Genomic DNA, 27014 nt, shown 5'->3' on the forward strand with positions numbered 1-27014 from the left:
TAGGAGTTAAATACCATTGGTGCATCGTTTTCATATAATTTTCTTTCAGTGTAAACATGCTGTGAAATTTAAATCCCAGTTCCATAACTTTTCCCAAGCTGTAAGCTATATATTACTCCCAAAGTCTCTTGCCCAGGTCCCAGGCCAACATTCTAACCATTACACCACATTTGCCTCTTCGGCAATCCTTTCTCTTTGCCTGTCAGTGCAATCTCCAGATCAGGATGTGCATAGTTGTGATGCAGTCTCAACATGCAAAGCCAAGCACCTTTCCTCTGTAATCGGTACTTCTGCCAGCTAATGAATGGCTTCCTTCCACCTGCACTGTTGACACTGTCTAACAAACAGACACCAGCGGCAACAGGGAATCTCAGCAAATGTCCTGGAGGTCTGGGAGTGCAGAAGGAAGTGGCTCCTCCCTTTGTCTGGAATACCAAAGTGAGAAAGCAGAGACGTTTGGGCATCGGTCAACTTTGTTTAATTCCTTGACTAGATTGGAAGAAAGGAATATTTGCATGGCAGTCCAATTTGCATTGGAAGAAAGCAGTAAATTTAAACTACATTGGGATAGCAGGGTGCCAAATGAAATAGCCATGTATGATGAGAGAAGAGATTTAAATGTAAAGTACAGGCAGGAAATAACCCCTTTAAAGGCTTGATGGTTTTCACCAGCTTGGATGCCCCTGAGAAGGAGAAGAGGAGTTTCTTGTAGAATACTGGGAGGAATTTTTTAATTTTGTTTGGACTATGGCAGACCAACACGGCTACCTACCTGTAACTGTCCAGTCTTAGACCTGCTTAGCTTTAGTAAGGAGGTGCTAAAGGCCGTGATACATTTCTTATCACTGACATTAGGTAAAGGTAAAGAAAGGCATGACTAAACTGCAACTGGCACATGGAGGACCATGATGAGTGCCAGAGCGCATGAAAATGCCATTTACCTTCCCGCTGCAGTGGTACCTATTTATCTACTTGCACTGGTATGCTTTCAAACTGCTAGGTTGGCAGAAGCTGGGGCAGAGCAATAGGAGCTCACCCCGTCGTGCGGATTTGAACTGCCGACCTTCTGGTCGACAAGCCCAAGAAGCTCAGTGGTTTAGAGCACAGTGCCACCTGCATCCCTATCACTGACGTTAAATACCATTTGGAACAATTATTTGTTATTCCCTAACCATTTGAATAGCAAATGTATATGTATAATTCTTATGTTTCTTTCTATACATCTCCTTAAACTGTTTCCAATGAATTGCCTTCTTTACATCTGTGCAGCAGGGCTGTTGCACAGTTTTCTTGACCAATCTCTTGAACTGGAAAAAGCTATAAATTCAAAGTTATAATTAGATCTGGCCACATTTCTTAAAGGAAGTAGCCCTTTTGCCATGACGGACAGATATAACAATGTAAAAGCCAAAGAAAATATGAACGTTTCAATTGTGCTTTGTTACAAAACAAAACAAATGGATTTTCTCTGCTTGCTAGGGAAAAGAAAACGCAGACTCTTTTAGAAAGTTAAGATTGCACACTATGTGAAGGAGCAGTTGATGTAGTTGCCTGGGCACCTTCTTCCCTCTGATACTTGCCCCCGTGTGAGCAGTTTCACACCCATTTGCAAAGTGCTCTGGGAGAGTGGAGTATTGAAACGGGGACCCTTTTCTATGTAAAATAGCAGGAGCTGTATTCCACTAGATGGCAAGGATGACAACTGTTGGAAGTGAAACAGCGGGGATCATTCAGTGTGTAACTTAAGGGTTAAGCCGGTGTTGGAGGAGATGTTGCTTACCAACCAGGCAGAGTGGCATGATCCCTACTGAGGAGGCATGAAATCTGACTGGCCGTGTAGTTCTGAGGGAGCTTTTCCTCTGTACCTGTGGTTGAATGTCTCCCTGCCATGTCCAAGGCCTGAAGTAAGAAAGATATAACCTATTTGTCTCTTTCTCCTTAGTTATATACTGTTTTTGTTCAGTTTCCTCAGTAAAGTATTACACACACACACACACACAAACAAACAAACAAACAAACACACACGTTTGCCTTCCTCTCGTAGCCTCCACACACAGCAGTTTCACAGAGAGCCAGCTGCCTCATTCTGGCACTTTCCCCCGAAGAATCATAGAATTGTAGAGTATCCTTTGCTAAAAGCAAGGATAAAATCAAGGAAGATTCGCTTATCTTTGATGCCCTCCCACTACATTCTGAGTGATTGTTCCATATACAGTAGGCAGTACTTTTTTTCTTTAAAAAAATGTTTAGGGGTACTCTCATTTTCCTACTCATATTGAAATACTGCCCCTCAATGAGGCCAAACTTAGATTCACAAAATGTTTAGGGGTATGCGTACCCCTGCACACCCCCAGAAAAAAGCACTGCATATAGGCAGATCATCAGACTACAATTGATTGATAAAAAATATTTATACGCTGCTATTCATGAAAAATATCAGAGCAACTGGCAACAGTATATGCTGTGCATAAAACCAGCTTTAAAAACCATGAAAATTTTAAAATCAGAAAATGGCTAACTATTGTAAAATAGCTATAACCCTGACAGACTAGGAAAGTTTTCAGGAGGCAATTAAAAGTTGAAACAGTCTGCTGAATCTCTATTGGCAGAGTGCTCCATGTGATTAGCATCAGTGGGTGGGTTTCCCTTAGAAAGGCAAGTAATAGCTCAGCTGTTAGAACATGAGACTCTGAAACTCAAGGTTGTGGGTTTGAGCCCCACATTGGGCAAAAGATTCCTGCATTGCAGGAGGTTTGACTTGGACGATCCTCGTGGTCCCTTCCAACTCTGCAATTCTATGATTCTTCGGGGGGGGGGGGAAGTGCCAGAATGAGTTTCTTTGTGAAACTGCCGTGTGTGGAGGCTACGAGAGGAAGGCAAACATCTGTCAGCAACTTTGAACTCTCTTTCTTGGGTGGATACATTAATAATTCCAAAGCTCTTATTTAAAACAGATATAAACCTGCAAGCAATAGTGTTTTAGTTGGCCTCATTGATTTTTAGCAAGTGCTCTTTGCCAGTGATAAATTATTCCCAAGCAACATCCAAATAATTAAAGTCATTTTCACTCTTGCAAAATGGCAGGAGAGAGCTGATTCAATCAAACGAACCTGAGTATATTGGAAGGATCCTTTGGCAGCAAATGAGAGAGAATGAAGGATTGTGTTTCCTGAATATAAAGAAGGGCAAACGGTTCTTTTCTAAGTTAGTTTTGCAATGCAGGAAGCTGTTAATTAGCTCAAAAAGCAGGGTAACATTGGCAGCAACAGAATATTTTTCAAGGGGACAAGTCCATACAATGAGAATTAACAGACCCAACAGTGACAGAATTGTATATTACACAGAGTGATCCTGCAGTGAGGTCATGATCCACCTATTGAAGTTATTTATTTCTTACATTTATATTATATCTTTGTTCCCAAGGTGGTTAACATGTGGTTATCTAGAAACCTTCCAGCTGGGCTGGACAGACCTAGATCTGCTTAGCTTCAGAAAAGTGATGGCCCCATGCCTTTTCACACCATACTCTTACTGCAGTTTAGGTCTCATCCATAAGATTACATATACAGTCATTCTTTGGATTCTGAATGCCTTGCAAGTCAAACGTTTTGGCTCCCGAATGCCGCAAACCCAGAAGTGAGTGTTCTGGTTTGCGAATGTTCTTTGGAACCCGGACATCCAACGTTGCTTCCGATTGGCTGCAGAGCTTCCTGCAGCCAATCAGAAGCTGCGCCTTGGTTTCTGAAAGTTTTGGAAGTCGAATGGACTTCCAGAACTGATTCTGTTCAACTTCCAAGGTGCCACTGTATTACTGTAGTAAAAATAACAGACAGAAATGCATTGTATTTGGGGGAATTGCTTAGAAATATGTGTATATTGGTCAAAACTGCATAGAAATATTAGGAGAAATTTACACTAAATTGCGGGGGTTTTTTACCCCCCCAAAATGTGCAAGCTTCTGTAGAAAAGCAGAGAACTGAATTTAAGACCGGGGCGGGGGGGTTAAGATTGAGAGAAACAAAAATTGACAGATTTGTCCATCCCCAATTCCAACAATATGTTCATATGATTTTAACTGATGTGACAAAAATGCCTCTTGGTAATTTTTCTTGAAACTGCCTCTGCCTCTGCCTCTGCCTCTGCTTCTGCCTCTGCCTCTGCCTCTGCCTCTGCACAAAACCATGCCGATTTGTATGCCTGCATTTCCAATGACATCAGGACAACAACAGCACCTAATAGCTCCTGGGCTGATGGACAGTCTTCTGATATTCTTAGGAAACTTTTAGGGAGGAGGTTACAGAGTGGCAGAGATCAGAAGAACACACATGGCTATTTGAATCACATGGAACCAAGAAAGTGCTGGGCAATCCCATGCATGTTTACTCCAATGGGACCTACTGCCCAGGGAGTATGTTTGGGATTGCAGCCCAAACTCCACATGCAAACACGCAACCTGCATCGAGTTCTAAAATAGCAGATAAGATCCTCATGAGATAAAGAGCTGATTGCACATCACTTGTTTTCTAATACAGGCGAGGATCCAATGTATCACTGACCTTGGATATGAGCAGCTTGGGCAGCATCGAACCTTTTGTAGCCGTGCCGACGCCAAGAGAAAAGGTTGCCATGGAGTACCTGCAGTCAGCCAGCCGGATCCTGACAAGGCAGCAGTTGCAAGACACAGTGGCAAGTTCTCATTTGCTCCAGACCGAATTTATGGTGAGTCTATTGGCCTGTCGTCACAACTAGCTCAAATCTGTGACCCTACTCTATGACTTAGCTTATTTTTATATATTTATTTTAGAGTGTTTCTATGCTGCTTTTGCCTTCTGTTATGAATTACCAAAGTGGTTTACATATTAAATATAATGCAAGACCATATACTCAGAGGTACTCAGTTGTTAAAACCAAAAATCCAAACAGCCAATATCAGAACAGCAAAAAAGCAGCGAGGACAAGAAGTACATTTTCCCCTTCTGTTCTGGTTGAAGCCATCCAGCATCAGTGCCCACAATGCTTGCATACCGCCAGAAGAACTCTCTTCTGTACAATGACCAGGTGGACACCTGTGAAGGCAGTACAGCCAGCAGAGCCTCTCACAGCTTCATGCAACTGGTCCTGATGAGCTAAGTCATCCCAAGGGAAATTGAATTCAGTAACATTTCCACACCTGCCACCCAGTAGTGGGCAGCGCACTGGGGCTGTGCTGTTTACCCGACCTCCTTCTGGCCAAAGTGCTGCCTACTGGGAAGGAGACGGGAAGAAGTAAGGCGGCAGCAAGGTTGGTGTGGTGGAAATGCACCAGCAGGAACACCAGATTAGCTCTGCCAGCATGTTTGCACCATGCCAACCGCCCCAGCAACTTTCCATCCCCTTCTGCAGCATCTACTTAGCCAGAGGGAGGACAGGTCACTGGCACAGCTCCACTGTGCCATCCACCGTGAACATCCATCAGCCTTGGAGAGGCCATTTTGAGCCGGAGAGATGGCCAGCAGGAAAAAGGCTAAGCACCCTGACTCCCTCCCATTGCTGCTCTACTCAAAATTATAGTCTTTCAAGCTGCTTTGTGGTTTCTTTCATGCAAGTGGTAAGTGGCACTTTATAAAGGCTAATGTGACTTGATTATGGGTGTGTGTGTTTCCTTCCTCTCTAGGAAATCCCCATGAATTTTGTGGATCCTAAAGAAATTGACATCCCTAGTCACGGAACTAAAAACCGCTATAAGACCATTCTTCCAAGTAAGTCCATTTAAACTGATGTTTTCATCTGCCTGCTATTTAATCCAGTGGTGCAGTCCTCCCTTTTCCTATCATCAGTCCACTGCTGATGTCAGCCTTTCCATTCCCAACACTGGGTGTGCCTTTTGAACTAGGGCACCTGACAAGTGATGTGTGAAACGATGGCTTTTCTTTGAAAAGGGCTGTAGGCTGACAACCCCACCCTGTGCATTGCTGTGAAGTTCGCCAGTGACTTGTGTTAAGAGTTTTCCGTACTTCTGAATTATTATCTTTCTTTCCTGGGCTGGTCAGTTACCTAACTGTAATGTGGCATGGTTCTTAATTTTACAATGACAAAATTTATTTATTTTTCCACCACCTTTTTCGGGGGGAAGGACCACATGTTCTTTTGATTTGTGGACCCTTCATTTCCCCCCTGGTATTTATAGCTTATTGCAACATTATTTTCTTCAAAAATTCATTGAGGTTTCTTCTTATTATTCATTGAATTTCTACACCACCCTTCAACCAAGGTTGACAATATAAAAACACAAAACTGCATGCCATAGTAACAAGTGAAAACAATAATCCCTCCACACACAGGTTATTATTCAATCAGTTAGCACTATGTCTTTTGAATGTCTGGCTTCAATTGTATTGAAACCGATGCTGTAGATTTTCAGCCCACTTTAGAAAGCAGCCAAACTCAAATTCATGGATCAGGGGTGGCAAACCTGTGGTCTTCCAGAGGTTGATGGACTGTATGCTGCGAATCACAAGAGGGGAGACTGCTATCCCCATCATTCTTGAGCATTGGCCACCTCACCACCTATTCCTTTTCCTATGCTTCTGTAGCTCTTAAAGGTAAATGGATTTTCATTTTGATTTCCAAGTTTGTTTTTCCCCCTCCCAGATCCTGTAAGCAGAGTCTGTTTGAAACCAAAGAACCCAAGCAATGCTTTGAGCACCTACATAAATGCTAACTACATTCGGGTAAGTAAATCGATGTGAATTGTGTGAGGATTTACTTTCTTACAGTTCATTTTCATGCCTTCAATTTAGGAATACTTGATTCTTGTTTACCTAGGAGACTATCCAACATTAGTTCCCTAGCTTTGCTGAATTAAAGACCACCATGTTTCTCTTTACTTATGCTCTCTGTCTACCCCAGGAACCCATGGGTTGCATTCAATGCTAGTCCTGCTCTAAGTAGGCCCATTGAAATGAACAGGCATAACTGACTTAGGCCCATTAATTTCAATGGGTCTACTATGAGTAGGACCTGATTGGATGGGGAAATGCAGTAAAAAAAATATGGGATAAATAACTGATTAATCAGCAAGCATATAGCCATCGTACAAGCAAATGATGATAAAATCAGGAAGAATGCTCATTGTTAGATTTGTTGTTGTTCAGTTGTTCAGTCGTGTCCAACTCTTCGTGACCCCATGGACCAGAGCACGCCAGGCACCCCTATCCTCCACTGCCTCCCGCAGTTTTGCCAAACTCATGCCAGTCGCTTCGAGAACACTGTCCAAGATAGCCTCCCCACAAATAAATCAGAGCAAATGCCCAGGAAAGACCAGATAGCATCTATCCTTTGTGTGAGCTTTGTGCAAGCAAATCACAATGAAAGCACAACAACAGATTGTCTGGTGGAGCATTTAGATTATTGATGTTTTAAGCTAAAGGGCTGTATGAGTTTCCAGTGTTAGCTCTCTTCATTTTTTAGGTGTCTGATTCTTTTATACAAATGAAGATCTTTAACTGTTAATCGTTCAAATGTAATGTATCTTGTTTCTCAACCAGGGTTATGGTGGCCAGGAGAAGGCTTTCATCGCAACCCAGGGCCCGATGATTAATACAGTGAATGATTTCTGGCTGATGGTGTGGCAAGAGGACAGCCCTGTCATTGTTATGATCACAAAGCTGAAGGAGAAAAATGAGGTATGATTTCTCAGGTTAGCCACTTGTGAAAACAACCCTTCCGAATGTGGAAACCAGCCAGTGCTGGGATCAAATCATCAAGACCCAAATATCATCATGATGAATGCTATATACAATCAGAAACCATTGCCATGCGGGACATATTTGGGAGAAGGAAAATCTAAGGAGTAAACCCTACACAAATCTAGAGTGGAGGCCCTAAGATGGTTGGATGGTGTCTTTTATGCCTCCTTCTAGCAATTCCTGCAGCCAAGCTGGTGCCAAATGTATTGCTCTGCTTTCCTTTGGACCACATCAGCGAGGCCAAGAGGTGTTTTGTTTTTTGTTTTGTTTTGTCATCTGGGCAGCCCAGGACCTCCATACACACTGCCCAGATACACATGGCTCATTCTGCATACCCTGTGTCTGGGCTTCTGCCTTCAAGTCCTACCTTGACAGTATAGTTGTATTGAAGCATCCAGGGTGGGTGGAGTGCATACTGTGATCAGGAAGAGAGTCTATGTCAGGGTTTCCCAAACTTGTTTCTCCAGCTGTTTTTGGACTACAACTCCCATCATCCCTGACTACTGGTCCCGCTAGCTAGGGATGGTGGTAGTTGTAGTCCAAAAACAGCAGGAGACCCAAGTTTGGGAAACCCTGGTCTAGGCAATTGATTGAGGACCTATCTATTTAATTATTACCCTATCCAAAATATACTTACATAACATCTAAAATATTGTATTTTAAGGGCACGTGAGATATCGTGAATTAAACAGATCCTTGTCCGACCTGATCAGAATGCTTATAGAAACCTGCGATGGCCACCAACTTGGATGGATTTTAAAAAAGGATTGGACAGATTAATGGAGGATAAGGCTATCAATGGATACTAGCTATGGTGGCTCTGTTCTGCCTAATGTTTCTAGATACCAGGTGCTGGAAGCCACAGGAGAGTAGAGCACTCTTGTGCTGGGTACTGCTTGTAGGTTTCCTACAGCATCTGGCTGTCCACTGTGAGAACAGGATGCTGAACTAGATGGGCTGTTGGCCTGATCCAACAGGGTCTTCTTATGTTCTTAAACCTATAATATGACCTAAAGTAGAAATATTTTCCCAAAGGAAATGCCAGATTTTTAAACACTTACATCTAACACTGCTTGAAAAGAATGACTTGAAAGGAACACCCAGTGGTTTCCAACATATCAGGAAGCCCTGTGTTTACCTGAATTGCCGAGGCTCCTTACAATATTGTTTATCTACATTGTCATGGACTGACAGTGGCAATTTCCTCCTAATAAAAGAAGGGGAGACGTCTTAAGTAGTTCCCAGGCTATACGGAGAAAGTCTGTGTTTACATGAGCTTCTGACATTCCGCTGAGAAACCCTGGCAAGAGTATTAAGGATGGTTGCAATGGTAGATGAATGATTCTGCCACCTTATTTGCTACTGGAAGCACAGAGGTTTGGGTACAGTCGTTTTGATATCAAATATTCAGAGAATGGGGGGGGGGAGGGAGCAGCTGGAAAAGGACTGATGAATAAAAAAGAGAAGAGACCAAGTATCAAAATGGTGCTGAGCTATGTAAAAGCTTTAATAAGAAATATATAACGCCTAAGGCAGGGGTTGGCTTGGGCAGCTACACGTGACGATGCAGCCTTGCTGCGGAGTTGGAATTACTTGGGTCAGGGAGGGCCTTTCCCGTGAGGGGCTGCACACAGGCAGGCGCCGGAGGAGCCCAAGTCCCTTTCCTTCGCAGGAAACATTGCAGGCGGCACCTCCCTAGTGCTGCTCTAGCCGTTGCCATCTCTATTTCTCCTCCGAAAGGAGAAGGAGCAGGACGGAGGCGGGGAGGCACGTGTGGCTTCTTGGGTTGGGAGCCCTCAGCTGGGAAGGGAGGCTTCGCGCTGCCTATCAGAGCAGCCCCGATCCCAACTCCTACTTGCATGCAAACAGGAGGGGGCGGGGATCTCTTTCCTGGGGCTTTTTAAAAAGCACCTTCCCACGTGTCCCTCAAGCTTCACCTGCCCACTCTCTCACCCTCATCTACTTTTTGCAGAAGGAGCTGTACAGTCCCGTGTTGCAGCAGCTTTAAAGAAGTCCTTGTCTGTGAGATGCCACATGCACTGCTTTCCCCTCCCACGGCCCTAATTTTTTCCTTCCCTTTTCTGAGTGTGCAAAGGTCAGAGATGGATATGGTCAAAGGGGTCTCTGGGGGACTTGGGAGTCTGCCTCCCTTTTTGCAAGAAGGCACCTGTGCTGGTGGTGGCACAGGGCTTACTCAGTGCCCAAGTCCAGTTGCCCCCTCCCCCCGTGCTGCTTCTCCGGAGCCGCTATGCCTCCTTCACCTCAGCCGTTCATTTTTTATTTTATTTTTTCAAAATATAGGCCAACCCCCCACAAAGTCTGAGGGACAGTGGACCAGCCCCCTACTGAAAACGTTTGCTGACCCCTGGCCTAAAGCGTTTCAGATTACTCTTCCTTGAGGGTATCAAAGAATAGCAGGGATTTGTTTTTATTTGAAAAGGACTGGCCTGGATGAAAATGTGGAAACCCCAACGCTCCCCACAAAAAACCAAAACGCAAGCATTTTGAGTGGCTTACTGCTAAATCCATATTCGCCAGAGGAGAGAGTGCAGGCACCCCATCCACAACTCTGGTTGCTTTCAGTGAGACTTTACGGCATCTGATTGGAGCATTCTTTATTAATTTAGTCTGCCTCTCATTCAAAGAACTCAGGGCAGGCAACACAACAGAATTGAAAAGCATACAATATCCATATGAAAGAGAGTAGAAACATTGGGGGAGACAAAACAGCAGCAACATTATGTTGTTATCAGTAGCAGTTTTTAACGTAAGAGCTGTAATTGCAATGGACCCAAAACAGGCCTAAGAGCATCACCATCAGTGTGAAATTCTCCTATTCAAGTTGGCAGCCACTCCATTTCACACCCAGCCCCGCATTTTCAATCTCCCCTTGTCCATTAGTCAGCATCCCATGCCTATTGAGCATGCTCATTCCTCGTTGTGTTGTTTTACGGAGGTTTTCCACTCCTTGGGTGTGTGAGAGCCAGTGTGGTGTTGTGGTTATGAGCGGTAGACTCGTAATCTGGTGAACCGGGTTCGCGTCTCCGCTCCTCCACATGAAGCTGCTGGGTGACCTTGGGCTAGTCACACTTCTTTGAAGTCTCTCAGCCCCACTCACCTCACAGAGTGTTTGTTGTGGGGGAGGAAGGGAAAGGAGAATGTTAGCCGCTTTGAGACTCCTTCGGGTAGTGAAAAGCGGGATATCAAATCCAAACTCTTCTCTTCTTCTTCTTGGGTGGCTTCCCTGAATGTTTCCCCATGCTTCTTCAAATCTTGGAGTTCCAGAACCTGATGGGTTACATTTGTTACTGTGGACTGAAGATAAGACTCCTCCCTTAGCCTTTTGTTTCTAGTCCGGTCTCAGCAGGGGCATGGCAAGGGGGGCATAGGGGGCGGACCGCCCCATGTTCCATAATGGAGGGGGTGACAAATTATCAAGGAACAATTACTGCCCTATTAGGGCGGTTCATAAAAAACTTTTTTAAAAATGCCTGCTCCAAATGTCTTATCTTACTCTACTAGGGATTATATAGCTATATATGAAATTTCATGCAGATTGTTTAATATCTTGACCCTCCTCCACCAAAATAGCTGTTTACTTGGCTGTTTTCCTATGTTGTGAAGGCTGAAATTTCAGTTCATTGGAGCACTTACTGTTCCCAACCCTAACCCTGTGGAAAGCCATCTAATTAGACTTTAATTTGATTTTGAGATGTTTTTAGGAGGTAGTTTAATTATTGTTTGATTTTATACCAATGTTATGTATCTGATGTTAGCCACCCTGAGCCCGACTTTGGCCTGGGAGGGCAGGATATAAATAAAGGTTTATTATTATTATTACTTGTTATTATTCCTTTGTAAGAAAATATGAAGTAACGTAAAACCATTTTTGCGGGGGGGGGAATCAATGGGGGGGGACAAGAAATTTTCCACACCGGGTACCACCTGACCTTCCTACGCCTCTGGGTCTCAGTTTTTTTCAAGCCAATTTTGATCTAATAATGCATTTGTCTGCTTTCTATGTATTTCTTGAACTTGTAAATCACTCCATTGCCCTTTATGGGGAGAAATGCTGATCCTATCACTGAGACAATTTCCTTGGCATATATATTCAGTTTCACTCTTACCTTTTACTAATGGGCTTAGACCTGCTTTTCACTGGTGATTAATCTATTCACTAGCAGGTGCACCAGTATTGCTGTAACAATAATAATAATAATCCTTAAACACTAGCTGCCATACAAAATGAGGTTGAAAGGGAAACAAGTGGAAAAACCAATAAAAAGGACCAGCCTTGGTTTTCAATAGCAAGCCAAGTATTACATAGGGATGTACAGATATCTGTGGTTTTCATTTCCCCAAAGGGGGGGGGGGGAATGCATGTTTGCAGTTACAGATAAGTGCCATGAATAAAGTACCTGTCTTATGAGGAAATTTATCATGGAGCTGTTGGGGGGAGGGGGACAAAGAAAAAGGCAGCAGTGACATGTTCAAGAATTTAACCATTTTTTATTGCAGTTGTGCAACAATGCAGAATCATTGCCATGAAATGAAACTAGCTAAGAGTCCAGTTCTCAAACCTGCAGGGGTCATGGAGAAATGATCTGCAATTACAATCCAAAATAACTTGCAAAACAACAGGAATGTTGCAAATTTCCCCCTCTCTGGTGTGGCTTTTACACCTTCAACAGCTGTATGAGGGTTTCCTGGTTCAGAGACATAGGGGCAAGAAAAGTTTCTCCTGTTGTTTTGGTCTGTTGGTTGGCTTCGTTGCTGTTGCTTTTCCTTGTTGTTAAGCTGTTCCAGAAATAAAAAAGTGGTAACTGGTAACTGGGGTTCCCTAGGACAATCTTTTCAGGGGACACTCAAGAGGCACAAAATGAGCGAGAAGTTTCTCAGCTTTTCCAAAAACTTAAGTGTGTGTTTGTTTTTAAAAAGAGGTGCATACAGCAACGGTGGGTAAAAAGTCTTTTCATGCACATAAGAATACAAGGTAAAAAATAATAATTAGTCTTTTAGGCTGCAATCCTATACACATTTACCTAAGAGTAACTTCAACTGAACTCAGTAGGACTTATTTCTAAATTGTGAAGTATAGAATTGCACTGTAAATGTATGCTAATGTACAGAATTTAATTTTCAGAAAGAGTCATGCTTAGTCTCTCTTTTATAATAGGACTTACTTCCAGTTCCATGTGGAGAGGATTGGAGCCTTAATATAGCAATTGGTTTTTAATCAAGACATTTATGTGCAGCATGAGATTTAAATAAAATAATTTCATAGGCGCTGGTATAATAATGGGGCTTTTAAAAAACGTGTAGGCAGTTAAAAAAGAGAAGCTGCTAACAGTGGGAGAAGTGGACTTATTATTATTATTATTATTATTATTATTATTATTATTATTATTATTAAAGATTTTCTTGATTTACAAAAGTGTGTGCAAAGTCTCTCTCGTATTTTTTCCATGTAACATTTTTACAAATCATATTTGGTTGATGAGACATTAGGGAGAGAAGGGGGAAAGGAGGTGGGTTTGATGGGGGGTGGGTGAGGTGGGGTGACGATGTTTCTATTTTCCTTAATATATGTAGGGTTTGGTGTCAGCATTGATTGTGTAGGTTCTCTGTTCGCTTGTGTTTCTTTGGTGATGAGAGAGGTCGGGATTGGCGTAGGGTGTGAAAAAGAAGTCAGGCAATATTCTGGGTATTAGTTAAATGAATTTTGAACATGCAGAGCTCCTATTTCTGATCTGTAACATTTCTTTTTCACAAATTGTATGTTGGTCCCCCCCCCCACACACACCTTCTGTTATCTATTCACAAAACAATGCGTGTAAAGGCAACTGTAATAAATTTGCAAAGTAATTAAAATGTGTTGTGAATATATGCACATGCATTTGAATTCAAGGTTTGCATCTAAAGTTCACAGGGAAAGGCCATGATTGACTTATTTTTTCTGGCATCATAAACCATTGGCTTGGACCACTGGATTGCCCTCCAGATGTTGTTGGACCCCATCACCTCTCAGCACAGGCCATGATGGGAGTTGTAGGTCAACAACATCTGGAGACCAAAGGATGAGAAAGCCTCAGGTAAAGATGTGTAGAGGGTGGAGAACATGAATCGTCATAAAATCTGTTTCCAAAAATTCAAAGTGAGTCTCACTAAGGTGTGAAATGCTAGCATGTACTGTAGTGTGTCTGCATATGCATTTATGTAGGTGTGGGCTGGAGACAAGACACACACACACACACACACACACACACACACCCCTTAGGGTAAATACCATTGAACGCAAATGACATTTTTAAAAGGTCACCTGCAACTTCTCCCCAAAAGGCAAAGAGGGGACAAAACAGGGTCAGGTTCCAGAAAATGGAAAATAGGGACAGTATTGGAAATACTAGCATTTATATTAAAAATTATATTGAAATATTAGCAGTTCTAACAAAGGAGTTATTCCATCACCACTATCAAGCAAAACAGGGTTTGTTTGTTTTTAATCAAGCATTTTAAAATTTCTCTTTTCCAGAAATGTGTGCTCTATTGGCCGGAGAAGAGAGGGATATATGGAAAAGTGGAAGTTCTTGTTAACAGTGTGCAAGAATGTGAGAATTACACTGTCCGCAACCTTACATTAAAGGTAATACAAGTTCTGGTCATTTCTCGCCTCCTACCATTATCTGCTTGTGTCTTCTTTTAACGATTAATACAATTAAGAAAGCACTATTCGTGGTTCGTCACCAGTGTACACGTTTATTTTCAGCAAGGAAGCCTTTCAAGACATGTCAAACATTACTGGTACACATCCTGGCCAGACCACAAAACTCCAGATAGTGCTCTGCCCCTTCTACAGCTCATGCTGGATGTCGAAGAGGACAGGGTGGCATCCGTTGGTAGAGGGCCTGTAATTGTGCATTGCAGGTAATTTGCTTTTAAAAAAAAAAAAAAAGTTGTTTCTCTTGCAAATTCAATGAAGCAGAATTTCTATGGGGTGCTGAGGGATGGATTCAGAAACCAAATCACTATATAAAGACACCGTTTGCTGCCATCTTCTCATTTTCCTGATACCACTTGATAGGAACATAGAACGCTTGTACTGGTTATTCCCTTTTTTTTTTAATAAAGTTTATTAAATTTTTCAAAACACACAATGGAAAAACAAGAATAAACAACAACAAAACTACACTACAAAAGAAAAAACACACAAAAGAAAAACTAAAACATTGTAAAAACAATACGATACAAAAAAAGAAAATTTTATCTAATTTTTATAATCTTATTTGTAATCTTATTATCGGACTTCCCCCGTTCCCTTATCTGCGTACTTGATAAATCTATTTTAGCAGTTTCTTAACCAGTCTAATACACAGTCATAGTAATTCTTATTAATTGAAACCTTTCTTATCTTTATCTCTAATTCTCATTTTTAACACATCAATAACAACATCTTATTTAATTATATTATATTATCTTCTATACTTACACACTCTTTCCTTCTTATGTCCTATTATCTAACATTATATAGCTAATGCCTATATTTCCGCTGATTTCACTCAAACGTCCAATCTTTCACGATATTTCAAATAGTCCTTAAATTTCTTCCAATCTTCTTGCACCGCCTCCTCCCTCTGGTCACGAAGTTTCCCGGTCAGCTCTGCGAGTTCCATAAAGTCTATTATCTTCATTTGCCATTCCTCTACAGTCGGTAACTCTTCATCCTTCCAGTATTTGGCAATCAAAATTCTTGCAGCCGTTGTGGCATACATAAAAAACACTTTATCCTTTCCATGTATCTCATGGTTGGAGATACCCAATAGGAAGGCCTCTGGTTTCTTGGAAAATGTGTATTTAAACACTCTTTTCAACTCGTTATATATCTTCTCCCAGAAGTCCTTAACCTTTGGGCACGTCCACCACATGTGATAGAAGGTACCTTCTACTTTCTTACATTTCCAACATTGATCACTCAATCCATGATACATCTTAGCTAATTTAACTGGTGTTAAATACCATCTATAAATCATCTTCATCACATTTTCTTTTAACAAATTACAAGCAGTAAATCTTATACCTTCCCTCCACAATCTTTCCCAATCTGAAAACTGAATATTATGTCCTACATCCTTTGCCCAATCAATCATTGCAGATTTTACCAGTTCATCTTTTGTATGCCACTCCAACAACAAATTATATATCCTGGAAAGGTTTTTGAAGTTTGTGTCCAACAGTTCTGTTTCCAACTTAGATTTTTTGTACTGGTTATTCCCATCCCAATGTGGCGAACAACATTTCTACTGAATTAGAATTGCAGTCGCAGAAATGTGTTTACCTTTACACCGCTGCTATTCTGCCAAGGCATTGCCTCGACTTTCCCCTCAGCATATCTCTATATGCTAATTTTTAATAAAGCAGAGAAATGTGCAATTGCACATTCCCACCATGCTGGGGCAGGAAAGCATTACAATTTTGTGCTGTGGATTGCTGCTCAGTTATGAAAGGAGCAAACTGAAACATAAGCAAACCTAGAAAACTGGGGCGGGGGGGGGGAGGAGGGAATTGGCAGATTGAAGCACATCTTTCATGCTTTGGGGAAATGGCACATGTTTCACTTCTTGTCAGTGTTAACAGTGTCTAAATTCTGCTCCTCTTTTAGGAAAACAGTTTTCCTCTATTTTTATAGTTTCAAACATTATAGTCTTGTATGAATAGAAGGCAAGATCATCCCAGTGCCTGATTTACGTATAAGCTAAGCAGCTATAGATTAGGGCCCCACTCTCTTGGGGGCCCCCAAAAAAATTAAAGGGGAAAAAACCTGGAGGTACATTTCCAAAATATAAGATTGAAAAAAAAAACAAATAAAATAAAACCTACCTACAGCAACAGTGTTTGTGTTGTGTAGGCTCCTATGATGTAAGTAATGGGCCCCGCCTGCTAGTCTGCTCCCTAAAATATCACTGGTTTGCTCAATTCTATATATAGGGTGCCTACATTCTGCATGGAGTGGTTGCATGGCAACATGTGCAAATGGCTTTAGATACCTATTAGGTCCCTAAATTACCATATAGCATATATTCAACACAAAAAACGGTGATAATTTGTTGTTGACAATGGACAGCTGGACATATAAAGGGCCCCATTACCTTCAGTAGCTTAGCAAACCTAAATCCGGCCCTGATCATCCCTCATAATATTGGGGAGAGGGAATGATTTTAAACTGAGTTTATAAGGATATACCGTATTTTCCGGTGTATAAGACGACTGGGCGTATAAGACGACCCCCAACATTTCCAGTTAAAATATAGAGTTTGAGATATACTTGACCGCAGATTCTCCACCCGGCGTATAAGACGACCCCTGACTTTTGAGAAGATTTTCCTGGATTAAAAAGTAGTCTTACACGCTAGAATATACAGTATTAACACCAACGAAAGAACCATTTTAAAGAAAAACCCTGCATCAACATAATCAGGGCGATATGTGTTGTTACAGAATAGAAACCTGAACATGCCTATCTACTAATTCACCAAGCGTTAATATCTTCTGCTAGTTGTGGTGGGTGAAATATGAACCAATAAGATTATCCTGTGGCTCACCATTCGTTCTTCTCCATGGGTAGAACTTTGACAGATGATGGAAGATGATAATGACTGACATTTTAGTCCCTTTGATCTTTGGTGTGGCTTTTTTTTTAAACTTTCAGTGCTGGAATAGGAAGGACTGGATGTTTCATTGCTACTGCAATTGGTTGTCATCAGCTGAAGGAAGAAGGAGTTGTTGACGCATTAAGCATTGTCTGCCAACTTCGTTTGGACAGGTAAGATGGCGCCACATGCAAAATCCATCTGCAGTCCCAGTCCTGGTCATTTCTCCCACCCAACACTATATGCCAAAACATCAAAGAGATGGAGATTCATTCATGCATTGCCACCATAATATCTAGTTTGGCCCTTAGGGAATCATTCTAGGAACAAACTCACTTTTGTGTATAATGAAGACTCAATAAATTCATTTGGAGTAGGAATGGGGATAAATCTGGTTTCGGTTTGCAATACCTAATTCACACTTTCGGATATATTATGTGAGCCAAAACTTGGATATCGTTCCAAATTCGCACCTCTCTGAAATTTTGTGATGCAATTCCCGAACCAAAATACGTGTACCAAAAATGGGTATTTGTGGGGACGGTATGCTTTAAAATGCATGCACCGATGGATATAAAGTACAAAAATGCATTATATTAGGAAATTTGCTTGAAGAAATGTGTTTATTAGTCAAAACAGCCTGCGAAGATGTGTATATTAGTAGAAATGCACACTAAAATGCTGAATAATTTTTGTGAGGTCTTTTCTGTTGTTGATTTTTAACACAAACCAATGCATAACTACAGCAAACAGAGCTTAGGGCAGGAAAAAGTAGAAATGGAGACAAAGTGAAAATGACAGATTCGCCCATACCTAGCTTGGACTGCAATTTTCAGCACACAAGTGGTGGTGGTGGTAGAATTGGTACTTAATTCTTCCCTTTTAGTATGGGTCTTTATTTGATAACGGTGCAGAAACTCCAGGGTACTTTTGCAGTGACTTTTAACACATTTGTCATAGATATCCACCCATTATACTTTTATGGTCAAAACCAAATAAGAATTGCGCTGCCGAATGCTGCAGTCAGTGAGTCACTGCTGCAGAATTTCTTCTGTGTCAGCTGGTAAGGCAGGAAGTCTGGGAGGCGTTAGAAAAAGGACAGGAAAACCTGCACTTTGTACATGTGCCCCTGCGGTCACAATAGGTCACATATTTAATGTAAGAATGAAAACGCATTGACACTGGGAGCCAGGTTTTGATTTGCTGCTACGTTTTAAGACGCACGTTGCTCCGTCCAAATTAATTTGGAATAAATAGTTCGGTGGCTGAGGCACTGCACGTTGCAAAGAGAGGAAGCAAAATCTGACAGTGTAATTTTAGATTTTCATAGGATGAAATATAAAATGCAGCAGATTCTCTGCAAACACCAATCTCTAACATTAAGTTTCTGCTCGTTACCGTATTTGGGGCCAATACAGAACCCCATGTGAAACCTCGTTAAGACAGAAATGAAAAGTAATGTGAGCCTACACACCACATGCCAGAGATGAGAAACCTTTGACCCTCCAAATATGTGTTGGACTACAGCTCCCAGCATCCCTATTGGCCATGTTGACTGGACCTGATGGGAAGTGGAGCTCAATATGATATGATTGGCCATGCCATTAGCAGTGATATCCCTTTAAGCTCTCTGCGGTAGTTCGAACTATTCTGTTACTAAAGGTTACTTGCCACTCTCTTTCCACCTCCCCTTCCCGCCCCTCCAGAGGTGGAATGGTCCAAACCAGTGAACAGTATGAATTTGTGCATCATGCGCTGAACCTGTATGAAAGCAGGCCATGTGCTGAAGCTGTCCAGTGAAACCAAGAAGGAAGAAGCGAATATGTTGATCTCTCTTGGGGTAATTTGATTCGTTACCTACCAGCAACTTCTTCAAGGAGTTTACAGCTGTGAAGAGGAGTGGCGCTGCAGCCAACTTGTAAAAGGAATGTGGATGATTAAAAACAAAAGCATACAAGATTGATGGACCTTTGTCTTGAATGTATTGTGAGTTCCCTGAACCAGTTTTTAAATGAAGGTTAATGTACTGGTGTTACATTTGGATTTCACATATATATCTTATGGAGGATTTGTTTCTGTATTAGTGGGATCTGCCACACAGAATGTATGTAACGTATGTTTGTATGTTCTACGATAGATGGACTTGGGAAATTCCACTGAAGAAATGTGTACAAATGCTTTAACGTTTGCAACAACAACAAAAAGTCTGTCTTGTGAATAGGCTGTCAGGTGTTCTACTGTACCTGTTAAGTGCTATTACCTATTATGTGGTAAACTTTATTCAGAGCCCTTTATGATCCTTGCCACTGAAAGCTGTAAGTGGTCAATTATTGGGTTCAAATGGAAAATAATATTTTTTTAAAGCTTTCAGAAGAAAAGCCCATTGTTTTTGAAACTATTCAAAATCAGTTAGGTATTTTATAGGACAGCTCCTAAGTTGTCTTATACGACAACTCCCAAGTAATCTTAGATATTTAAGTGTGTATAGTAAATTCTGTAAAGCATTGTGGAACACAATGGCGGCCACACAATGGGACCGTTTCCTGTGCGAGCCTGACTGAAACAAATGAAAGTTATAAAAGAAATCCTGTGTTTCATTCTAGGTTACTGTACCCTTGTGGACTTCTCTTTCGCTTCATTGGGGCTTGCACAAGTGACATTTCAAGTGGATTGAGCCTAGTGTCTTTTTTTCAATGTTGATGTATATATTTGATACTGTCGATTGTCTTAGAAGCTGCTTTTTGCTCCAGGACAGAATCCAGTGTATTTGTAAATCTTGTGAGTCATTTTAATTTTAAAAAAGAGAAACTTTGTAACATATACTAAATGGTAAGAATTTTAAATATTTGCCTGTCTTTTACCCAAAGCTTTTTTTAAAACAACAAGAAGAAGAAGTTCCATTTATTGTAATGAGATGGATGGGTGTTCAGGGGAACACAAACTAGAATGGACCATGAGGATCTTGGTGGTTTCTTCTTCTTTTTATCTTCGCAGTGATCAGTTTGTAAAGACAAAAAAGTATCACTGGAACCCCCATTTTGCAAGAGCTGAGGAGTCTCAGCATAGGATTTGATAATGAGTTTCTAAAGCAGTTATGTTACCTTTGCTTCATCCAACCAATAAACTTGATACAAAATATTTAAAGATATCTATATTTTTCTCATGTTATTTCACTGACTACCAGCCAGTTGTCCTACTTTGCTCCCTCAGCAAGCCCATGAAACTCAGGTCTGTCTCTTAGCTTCATGTTGAAGTGATACTCATCTCAGAATACCCTGCCCTGGGCATTTTACTTCCCACCGTACCCTGTAATATGCTCCTTCCCCTGGTCTACCTAGGTCTAATCCAAGATGTCTTTTCTGCTTGAGGTGAAGGACAAATTGACCCCCTCCCTAATTCTATGTACAAAACATAGTCTCATTGGCATCTGAGCCTTACCATGCCCTCCAGTGCACCCGGGGGCAGCAGGCTAGTTTCCAACGGCCTGTAGGACAGGACTCATTACAGCACACATAGGTTTTTTCCTCCAACACCTCACCACTTGTACCCACCCCAGCATCAGCTGTTAAAGGTGACCACCCCACTCTGTCTAATGGTAGGGCTGGCTCTGGGCCATCTCCTCAGCTGGCAGAAAGTGGTGTGAGGCCATTGGTGGGCTCATAGGGCCTTTCTCTGAAACATTTTCTGCCATTTCAGCTGAGTACTTCAGTGTTCAACCTGCAGTGCAGAAATCTCCCCTCTGGATGTGAGCGCTACGGAAGTTGACACACCCATCTTTAAAGATATGTGAAAGTAAAGGTAAAGATAAAGGGACCCCCGACTGTTAGGTCCAGTCGCCGATGACTCTGGGGTTGCGGTGCTCATCTCACTTTACTGGCCAAGGGAGCCTGCGTTTGTCCGCAGACAGCTTCTGCGTCATGTGGCCACCATGACAAAGCCGCTTCTGGCGTACCACAGCAGAGCACGGAAACGGCGTTTACCTTCCCGCTGGAGCAGTACCTATTTATCTACTTGCACTGCGTGCTTTCAAACTGCTAGGTTGGCAGGAGCAGGGACTGAGCAACAGGAGCTCGCCACATCATGGGGATTCGAATCATCGACCTTCTGTTCTGCAAGCCCTAGGCTCTGTGGTTTAACTCACAGCGCCACCCATGTCCCATATATGAAAGTAGTATTAGCTAAACATGAGGCAATTAGCCAGAGCGAAGGGTGCAAGGTACCTAAGGATTATACATGGGTAGGGGCGAAATGAGATTCAGTTTGCATTTAAAGGCTACCTAATCAGCACTTTCTGAATCAAAATGTGAACTGAAACACAGACATCCTTCAAAGTCACGCTTCTCCAAATTTGTGATGCAGTTCTTCTCCAGCTAATGTGTCAAAAATGCCTATATTAGGGGAAAGTGTACATAGAAATGATTACTGTATATTATTGAAAATAACATACACAAATGCATTATATTAGGGAAACCACTTTGCAAAAATGTGTATTTTAGGCAAAATTGTATACCCAAATGTGGATATTAGAATAAATTTGCAGTAAAATACTGAATAATTTTTTGTGAGGCCTTTTTAAAATAGCAGTTGCAGGGAATTGCGAAGAACTGAACTTAAGATTGGGAAAATGAGAAACAGAGAGAAACCAGAGAGATATAGCAGAGATAGACGTGGGTATATCTTGGTGGGTACATTGAGACACATGTACATGCCCCAGTCTTCCTGGAACAAAGGAGGAAGCCCTAAGATTTACACTTTTGCACTCAGAAGGGGGCAGACGCTGCATAAAAGTGTTCCATCCATCTGGACAAGGTAGAATAAAAAAAAGGATACAGTGGTACCTCGGTTTTTAAACATCTCAGGAGTCGAACGTTTCAGTTTTTTAATGCCGTAAACCCAGAAGTTAAATACTTCAGTTTTTGAACACGCCTCGGAAGTCGAACATGTCACACGGCTTCTGCTGAGTGCAAGATCCAGAGGCCTAGCTGTCGGCTATTGAGTTTTTCGGGTTTTGAACATTTCAGGACTCGAACAGTCTTCTGGAACGGATTACGTTCGAAAACCAAGGTACCACTGTGCAACTGAGAGAAGAATCAGAATTCAGTGCCGTGCCCTTCCCTTCATGCTGGCTTCCTAATACAAAAGGTACCAGCCATTGGCATCAATTAAATTCACAATAGGAGTGTTCACACATGGCATTCAACAAGTGTTCAGTTTGTGTACCTGGGTGCAGAACAGCTGAGCTGTCCAAATCTGCGAGTGTCCATTCTTTCACACAAACACTTGTACATCCATAGGGACAGTATAATGTGTGAATAAGCCTAATGGGAGAGACTTATGGGTGTGAGTCAAACATGGTATCTAATCACGTGGTGCTCCTGGATGGATTCATAACATATCATTACACAAGCTTGAGTGTTTACAGGACAACATAGTATATATTTACATCGGCCAATCAAGAATACCTGCAGACACAGAATGGTTTACAGACAGGCAATTAAAGGAAATTATAGCCCCTTTTCCTCTGCTGAGTTTTCAAAGATGCTTAAGCCCTGTATTTGTTTTTGAAATGTAGCCCTCTTTTGCTTGTGTTTTGCCTAGCCAGGGCAGATAGCTAGTGCATGCTGAAGAATCATATGAAAGGACAAAGTGGTATAAAAAAAACCCAAAAAAACAATTGAATAGAAGGAAGTGTTCGTCACTGACATTTTCCTCCTGTGAAGGCACATTTCCTTCCTAGCCTTCGCTTCACTTATCTGGGGTATGCATTTTTCGAAAAAGAAAAAAAAATGAGCAAGAGAGAAAGAGAAAGAAGCAATGGGAGTTGTTAGAAGAAAAATGGAGAGTTTATTTCACATTCTAATTTCTACCTGCCTGGCTTTTGGGATCTCTGGTAAGTACAACTCCCCTTCAGAGTTTTGTGTTTCTTGCTCATTCTTTCCGTGGTTCCCAAGAGTTCCTGGGAGTTTCCCCCTGAGTTGCTGAAAGGGAATGATTTCCGTGCTTCAGTTTATACAATAAGGGAGAGAGGCATTGGCCGAGTAAAACCCGAGATTGTTTAGGTTTCAATCAAAAAAAGGAAATAAACTTTCTTTTGAATCATTGCTTCATTCTTTGAGAAGTCCTCCCCACTGGACACTCTCTTTGGTCCATGCTCATTTGTGAGAGACTCTGAGACTTTATCCATGTTTTGTGCAAGCGAGTTATAAAATCAGAGTCTTTTACAGATACATTTTTGCTAGAACTTATAGTAATATAAATCATCCCACAGCTAATTACAAGTGAAACACAGAAAAGGGGAGCAGCCAGGCATATTCTTTAGCTGAAGATGGGGCTCATCACTGAAGAGCTGGCAGAGTTTAGTACTGAAATTGTATTTATTCCATGCTGTAAAATAGGAGATGGGAAAGAACTTATTTTGTGAGGCAAGGGAGTGATTCCTTGTGATTTTGTGATTCCTGAGCCTAACCACTGCTGTATACATGGCACCAGTCAGTCATTATTGCAAAGTAGTGAATGGAAACCACATTGCAATGAGCAGCATAAGTCAGGGAGTTTAGATTAATAACACCATATCTCTTTTTTATATGAAGTAAACGGAGCCCAAGGGAAAGAGAAGCAGAGACAGATTTGAAAACACATTCAAGCAAATGGTTTGCATGTTGCAAACCAGTTTTTAAAAGGATTATTAAGAGTTTGACTTATTGTTTCATTGTGAAATGAAAACATGGGCAGTTAATGGCTTGGTTTGATTCCCCCCCCCCTACTCTGAGAGGAATTAAGTTTAGGGAATCCACAGAAGTATGCAGAAAGTCTGTACACCATGATCCCAAACCAACTTTTTACACAACTGTGAACTTTCTTTTTACCATGATTTGTAGATGAGTGCCACAACAGAAACATAGTGAGATGATAATGGTTATGGAAATGGGTTATCATACTTGCGGAGCTTGTATGGTTGCTATTGTTTCTGTTCTGTGAACATTCACATATACACTGTCCCATTTGTAAGGGTTCTTCATTTCCCCTCTCAGGTGGTTTTCTTATTATCCATGAGCAAAAACAGCAATGTATTTATGAGAGCAATAAAACAGTATATGTGGGAACATGCAACTTGACCAATATAAACCAGCAGTGGAGATGGATGAAGAATGAAAAGCTCCTCCATGTTAGATCTGGCCAATGTCTGGCTATCAGCAGGTTTAAGGCGGCCCATTCGCGCAAAGCCATCACCACCAACTGCTCTGAGGCACCCAGTTGGACCTGTCACAGCAGGGAAGGACTCCTTGAGGTGAAAAACAGCTTTCTGTTCCTCAAGAAACAAGGCACAACGGTAGTAGTGAAGATGGGGAGGAAATATCTTCATAGTTGGAAAAGAATTGACGTCAACAAGAAGGGAGAGACTCTCCATGACAACCTGTGCTCAAGGAATGGTAAGCCACTCCTTCAAATATGCTTCCCATGAACCGTAAAGTGTGTCTTGCTCTGACCAATTTTGGAAGTTTTTGTTTTGTTTTGTTTTGTTATGAATTTATATCCCATCATTTTTTCAAGGTAGTGTATGTGGTTCTTCCCCCTCCTTCCCTCCAACAACCCTGTGAGGTAGGTTAGGCTGAGAGGCAGTGACTGGCCCAAGGTCACCCAGTCAGCTCCATGGCCCTGTCTGCATTGACATTTAAGTCACTGGAGAGTAACATGAAAGCCAGTATGGGGTAATAGTAGTGTGTCAGACTAGGAGCTGGGAGACCAGGGTTCAAATACCCACTCAGCCATGAAGTTCACTAGATGCCTTTGGGCCAATCACTGCCTCTCAGCCTAACCTACCTCAAAGGTTTGTTGTGGGGATTAAAAGAGAGGGGGAACCATGTATGCCACCTTGAGTACCTTGGAGGAGAAGGCGGGACATAAATTTAATAAATAATAAGACAATTATAATATTTGGTCCTTTGGCACTGTGAAATAGCTTTTAAATGGCCTTTCTTGGTTTTATTGTTTTGTTTATTGTTGTGTGTAGGTCTGATACAGTCTGCCAAAAAATGAGTATACAAATTGCACAACATCCCCTCTTAATACATTTCATCACAGAATTCGAAGAGTCAAAATCAGCAATCTTTTAAAAAACAAAATCAAGCAACAGTAGTGGTGCATAGGCCAATATATCTTCACAAACATAAGCTCCTCAGTTGTTTGTTTATATGATATTACATATTACAAGCACTTAGTAATCTTAATAATAAGCAGGTAATGCAGAACTGTATTATTTATTTTAATAATTTATATGAGAGCCAGTGTGGTGTAGTGGTTAAGAGCGGTAGACTTGTTATCTGGGGAACCGGGTTCGCGTCTCCACTCCTCCACATGCAGCTGCTGGGTGACCTTGGGCTAGTCACACTTCTCTGAAGTCTCTCAGCCCCACTCACCTCACAGAGTGTTTGTTGTGGGGGAGGAAGGGAAAGGAGAATGTTAGCCGCTTTGAGACTCCTTCGGGTAGTGAAAAGCGGGATATCAAATCCAAACTCTATGCTGCTTAGTACTATAGTTTCTAAGCAGGATACAATAGAAGAAATACAGGGGAAATTCACAAAAATGTTGACCTACAGACCCATTTTTCATTTCCCAATATAGTTAACATGTTTTATTTCATTTTAAATATAAGTTTCCAAAGTTTTGTTATCTGGCAACAGTTCTTTAAAATTTTACACTTGAGTGAAAAAACTCAGGATGTCTGGTTCCCCCCTGCTGCTACCAAAGTTCTGTTAAAGACCTCTCCAAGAAAATACACAATGACCCTTTGTTGTCTTGATAGTTTTGTTTTCCCATTGGGTGAATTGACAAGAAATTTCATGTTAAGAAAAAAAATCAGTAAAAATTGTGTTGGTTGAAATTCTTCCTTAAGGTTCTTAGCCTTAAGAAAAGGTGCTGAAATGTTACCTGAAATGTGTTATACGTGCAATGTGACAAATGTAATATACCACAATGTGCAACTTACATAGCGTAAATGTACTGCCATTTAAACCTAATTTTAGGGCAGTCACAATTCCTTCAATGAGAATTTCATAATTATTAGTCCTGTTATTTCTACCATATCATCAGTGTGGGGCATCTTACAGAGTTTCACAGAGGCAGGTGCCTGCCATCAAGGAACTTATCTGAAAGATAAGTCAGACAAGGGGAGATGGTCAAATGGTATCACTTTTAGAAGAAATGTAATACAATCATGTCTTGATATATTTAGTAATTAGGTACCCTTTTAGGGTTAATGGTCAGTAACTTCAACCTTAGTATGTATATTTTATCCACTAGACCCTCACCTGCTTTCTTGAGGCTTGTTACCAGCTTCCCTTCAGATGCATCAAGGAGGCAGGTGCATCCTGATTGGCTCTCCCTAGCTAGGATGAAGAGTTGGTGTCATCTAGACCAGGGTTTCCCAAACTTAGGTCTCCAGCTGTTTTTGGACTACAATTCCCATCATCCCTAGCTAGCAAGACCAGTGGTCAGGGATATTGGGAATCTGCCTCATGGGTCAAATCTGTCAAAACTGCCCACCTGCCAAAACCTCTCATTCCCATAGGAATCATAGAATCATAGAGTTGGAAGAGACCACAAGGGCCATCCAGTCCAACCCCCTGCCAAGCAGGAGCAAAGG

The 27014-nt window shown here is 41.6% G+C and overlaps 2 protein-coding genes across 4 annotated transcripts in view; both read left to right on the forward strand.

Annotated features, from left to right (window-relative positions):
- The window catches only part of PTPRR (protein tyrosine phosphatase receptor type R), a 101594-nt gene extending 82274 nt beyond the window's left edge, over positions 1-19320 (forward strand). For both annotated transcript variants that reach the window (XM_033162438.1, XM_033162439.1), the window contains exons 7-14: positions 4533-4719; positions 5654-5738; positions 6631-6710; positions 7527-7664; positions 14260-14370; positions 14494-14651; positions 17431-17544; positions 19078-19320. In XM_033162438.1, the coding sequence (XP_033018329.1) occupies positions 4533-4719; positions 5654-5738; positions 6631-6710; positions 7527-7664; positions 14260-14370; positions 14494-14651; positions 17431-17544; positions 19078-19171 (967 nt within the window). In that variant the 3' untranslated portion in view covers positions 19172-19320. The remainder of the gene's footprint in view (positions 1-4532; positions 4720-5653; positions 5739-6630; positions 6711-7526; positions 7665-14259; positions 14371-14493; positions 14652-17430; positions 17545-19077) is intronic.
- A 3820-nt stretch (positions 19321-23140) lies between these two features.
- PTPRB (protein tyrosine phosphatase receptor type B) overlaps positions 23141-27014 on the forward strand; it is a 79844-nt gene continuing 75970 nt past the window's right edge. For both annotated transcript variants that reach the window (XR_004427426.1, XM_033161598.1), the window contains exons 1-2: positions 23141-23261; positions 24403-24801. Coding sequence is in view for 1 of the 2 variants with exons in the window: in XM_033161598.1 (XP_033017489.1) it covers positions 23186-23261; positions 24403-24801 (475 nt within the window). In the remaining variant the exon portion in view is untranslated. The remainder of the gene's footprint in view (positions 23262-24402; positions 24802-27014) is intronic.

Source organism: Lacerta agilis, chromosome 10, assembly GCF_009819535.1.
Source record: "Lacerta agilis isolate rLacAgi1 chromosome 10, rLacAgi1.pri, whole genome shotgun sequence".
In the NCBI taxonomy this organism is placed as follows: domain Eukaryota; kingdom Metazoa; phylum Chordata; class Lepidosauria; order Squamata; family Lacertidae; genus Lacerta; species Lacerta agilis.